This window comes from Sinocyclocheilus anshuiensis, unplaced genomic scaffold (assembly GCF_001515605.1).
Source record: "Sinocyclocheilus anshuiensis isolate Anshui unplaced genomic scaffold, SAMN03320099.WGS_v1.1 scaffold3, whole genome shotgun sequence".
NCBI lineage: Eukaryota > Metazoa > Chordata > Actinopteri > Cypriniformes > Cyprinidae > Sinocyclocheilus > Sinocyclocheilus anshuiensis.
In genome coordinates this window covers 652,733-657,316 of record NW_015548205.1, presented here as the reverse complement: position 1 = coordinate 657,316, position 4,584 = coordinate 652,733, and the positions used below count along the sequence as shown (strand labels likewise).

At 34.8% G+C, this 4,584-nt stretch overlaps 1 protein-coding gene across 1 annotated transcript in view; it reads right to left on the bottom strand.

The window, feature by feature from the left end:
• Positions 1-357: 357 nt before the first annotated feature.
• The window catches only part of LOC107653480 (ephrin type-A receptor 5-like), a 29,158-nt gene continuing 24,931 nt past the window's right edge, over positions 358-4,584 (bottom strand). Inside the window, exons 10-12 of the mRNA XM_016440201.1 lie at positions 3,664-3,857; positions 2,528-2,683; positions 358-571 (exon numbers count right to left, since the gene is read on the bottom strand). Of these exons, the coding sequence (XP_016295687.1) occupies positions 436-571; positions 2,528-2,683; positions 3,664-3,857 (486 nt within the window). The 3' untranslated portion in view covers positions 358-435. The remainder of the gene's footprint in view (positions 572-2,527; positions 2,684-3,663; positions 3,858-4,584) is intronic.

The window sequence follows — 4,584 nt, the reverse complement described above, 5'->3', positions numbered from 1 at the left end:
TTAACACTGCCATACATTTCCTCAGCCCGTGATATGACTTCAGTCTTACTGTCTGAATTCGCCCCAGATGAACTTGTTTTGGGGAAAAAAAACATCCGAGCTGAAAGCGACCGCAGTCTCTCGTGGAATGCCGGAGGTAATAATATTGTTGAATGAGGCCATGGAAAAATGCTATACATTCAGCCCAGAGACACCTGATCCCAAGTCAGTAGTCGTACCTGGAGATGTGCCACACTTTTCCAAAATATTCCACTCAACATTTCAGTCCAGTTCCTCCTGTCACTTTAGTTTAGAGGCTTTGCACAAACGAAACAGTATCCATCTTTTTGTCCATCTATCCAGCGGTTTTTTTTTTTTTTTTTTTCATCAGTCAAATTTTTTTTTTTTCATTAAATAGTTCCGTTCAATAAATAAGTGTCCGTAGAAAGTGCTAGGCTACTGTTGGAGGTTCCTCTGAGGCCACTCTAAGATGGGCATAGTGGTGTTCATCATTTGGACTCGCATCTCCTGAATGCTGTTCAGGATCTTTTTCTGATGGCCGGCCAAAGTGACTCCAACCCTCCTAAGATCTCTGCAAAAGAACAACAAATCAGTCTTTTATTTATTTATTTATATCATCTATCTATCTATCTATCTATCTATTTATTATTTTTTTAATAGATATAAAATGTATTTCTGTTATTCACTGATAATGATTAAACAACCTGGGGTAAGAAAAAAAAAAAAAAAAAAAAAAACTATCTAGTTTAACTGGACCAAACTTTAGTGACTTGTGAAATTTGACCTTCGAATAATGAAAGTAAAATGTTTCAATTCGGTTTTTCTCTGTAAAAGCTTCTTTTGCCACTACGTTTGTTTCTTGTTGTTACACAAAATGAAAGAAAGGATCTTGAAAAGTTTGCTTCACTAATAACATTGTTGCTGTTCATTTTCTATCTATGAAAGCTAATCGAAATTAAATCACATGTGGTTTAAACAAGTTGTTATTGTTAACTAAAACTAAAACAATTAAACACCATTTTTGTTAATTGAAATAAATCTTGAATTAATGAATGAATGGATGAGTGGGAAAAAAAGAAATTGGCCACAATTGACAACTTAAAATAAATAAATACATAAATACATAAATAAATTAAAATTAAGCACTAAAATTGCTCAAACTAAAACTAAAATAAAAATAAAGCTAAATAGAAATGTAAAAAAGAACAAAATGGCAAAGCACATAAAATTACCAAAAAAAAAACAAACAATTAATGTAAACTGAAAATATCAAAAAGCTAATTCAAAATATTAATGATTACTATAATACTATATAAATACCGTATTGACCCGAATATAAGACAATGTTTTTTTCTTGGAAATACATCTGAAAAAACGCGGTCGTCTTATATTCAGGGTCTAGACTTTGACATGTCAATAATACACCCACAACAATAGGTGGCGCCAAATACGCATAAAACGAGTGTGCCATGAAATACGTAATGTAATGCGTGTTGTAACGATCGCGAGTAAAAACAAAAGAAAAAGAAAACCTTACAGCTGCATGAGTCGTGACTGTCACATTAGCCTGATGGGACCAAACTCCCTTTGTGATTTTAAAACGTAAGACGGTACCCAGATTTGAAGACTACAGTAAGATTTAACTTCTACTGTTAATAAGATTTTGGTAGGCTACTATTAGATGAATAGCCTAAATGTCCTAATTCAGATGGGCTACCTGTTTTTTTTTTTTTCAAAAAGTGTATATTTTTTAAATATGATTGTTGGTACATTTGACCAGTTTGTACCATACTTTCAAAACAAAAATTAAAATAGGAAAAATATGCAATATGAAAATAATTGAAGACAAAATGTGTTTTATTGAGAAAAAACAAGATTTGTTTTTTAAAAAGCCTTTTTCCAAAAGGTACATCTGGAAAAAGGGGGGTCGTCTTATAATCAGGGTCGTCTTATATTCGGGCCAATACGGTAATACCAAAATAACAGTTTAAAACACACAATTACACCCAAAATGAAAACTCTCATGTTCCAAATGCAACAAGACTTTCTTTCTTCCATCGAACACAAACGCAAATATTTTGCAGAATGTCTAAGCTGCTCATTTCCATTCAACAAAACTGAATGTTGACTTTTGTGACAAAAGATCCAACATTTAAGTTGCTTAATCTTTTTGCTGAAATGTTTCATTTGATATCAAACCTGCTTTTGACAGGTCATCCTCCCCAGTCTCCATTCATTTGTAATGTATGGAAAAGACTATTAGTTCTAAAAACTTAAATTAGTGTTAAACTCTAACCTTAATTTTGTCTTTATAAGTGCAGCCTATTCTGAAAGAACATAAAGTAACATTTCAACTCTGGAAACAATTACCTAAATTACAGTACCTTATTCTGAATCTCTTTCGCATCATAAACTGTAACAGTTAGAAAGTGCATCCACATTCCCCCTGATAAAAACACTCTCAATACACTCTAAACATTACGTGAAAGGCAAAGAGGCTCCATGACCTCCACAACAGATGACTTACTCCAAGGTCATTTGAGTGACTACATCCAGAGAAGTGTATCCACTTTCCGTGAAAAGCTCAGTGTATCGACCCATTTTTATGGCCTCTAACCATTCCTCCACCGATCTGAATACACAGCCCTCAGGGCTCCCATGCTCCACTAATAAATTGGACACTCTGTGGGAGAGACAGGTACAGTGGTGAACAAATGGATGTATAAACCTGACATTACAGTTCTAGGTGAAGGCTGGATAATAAAAACGTTTACGGATCTGAGCTGACTCAAAGTATAACACACCATCTAACAGGCTTTTAGTACATGTACGATGCAAGTTTTTGCCTCAAAATATGTAAAATGATAATAACTGTGTTATAATACTATAATAACTGTGTTATTATACTGTAATAACTGTGCTATTATACAAAACATGAGCCTAAACTGGAAATCTGAGATTGTTTATTTCCTCACACAAAATTTGCAATAAAATGTTACATTAAAAACATTTTAACTGGGGTCTCAAGTCCACTATATTTGCTATTTGACAAAACATTTTAAGAATGCAGAACAAATATTAGTATGAAACTCAGCTTATAATACTGCTTTCATATGCATGTTAACTTAAGTCGTATTATACCTATAAATATTAATATAATCAGTGATCTCTTGGCCACACTTGCTAATATTATCATCCAAGGCAAATAAAGACAATTACGGCGCAATAACGCAGCCCCCAAAACATCCCCAGACTCCAAATCAATTTCATGTTAAACCTGGACATAATTGCATAACACAATTACAGATAATGAATGATTCCAACAAGTAAGAATACAGTTCTCAAATGTATTCGATACGTATAATCACAGTAATTGGAAGTCATTTGCACACTGTCACTTCTGTTTAACGCAACATTAAATCATGAAATGTGAGTGCGTATTTGTCACAAGTGTCATTAAACATTGATTTCTTGTGACAACCGTGTACCAGGGTGCTTAACCCTCGGTTATCAATGCTTCACAGACGTGACATAATTTGTGATCTCACAGTCCATGTTAATCACATGCTGTAAATAACAGCATAATTAGCATATATTCTGATGGGAACAATAAAGAACGAGAACAAAGGAACACAAATAAACCAGTAACGGCTGGTCGTCTACCTGTTTGATGGGTTAACTAGACCCTTGAGGCTGCTGGGATTGCGGATGAGTTTATCCAGTAAGCTGACAATCTCCTCGAATTTGGGCCGGCTGTTCCTGTCTTTCTGCCAGCAGTCCATCATGAGATGATAGAGAGCGGTCGGACAGTCCATGGGACCCGGCAGCCTGTAGTTCTCCTCCACCGCCTTTATCACCTGATACAACAGAAGAGATTGCAGGCACTTTACATCATGTTCCACGATAAATATATGATGTGCCTTCAGTGTCCAAACACGGATTGTTCTGCTTCATGAATTGTTGCTGAGAGCAGGTGGTGAATTCACACACTGACCTTGCCGTCTACTAGCTGCACTCAAAAAAATGAAATGTGGCTGCTGTTGGTCCAAAGAATGTAACTACGTTCAAATTAAATAATTCCCTTATGTTTGTGTATTAAAATGAAAAGAGTTGTGTTGACCAAATTAGAAAAAGTAATATTTCACATTTACACAGTTCACTTAAGTAAAGTGAATGAAATGGAGTTGAGTTGCTTCTGCAGTACCGCACTTTGGTCAGCAGGTGGAGTAATATCTGCACATGCGCAGATGTACAGCACATTCAAAGATCACGCTTCAGCGATCGGCGCAATTTTTGAATCAGATGAAGATCACAGTGCCAAACGAGGAACGTTTTCTTTATGTGAAAACACAGGTGAGATATTTTACTTTTTATGCATATATATTGAGGCTGTCATTTTATTAGAATGGTTAATCGCGCATAAACTCATGTTTAGTATGGGATTTTCATGAAGACACTTAAATAAGCTTGTTTGGTAGGTCATTCAACACATACTAAAGTTTAGGAGTTGGCAGTGTTTTATATTATTATTATTATTATTATTATTATTATTAGGTGACTCACACCTTTTTTTCCAACCTCACA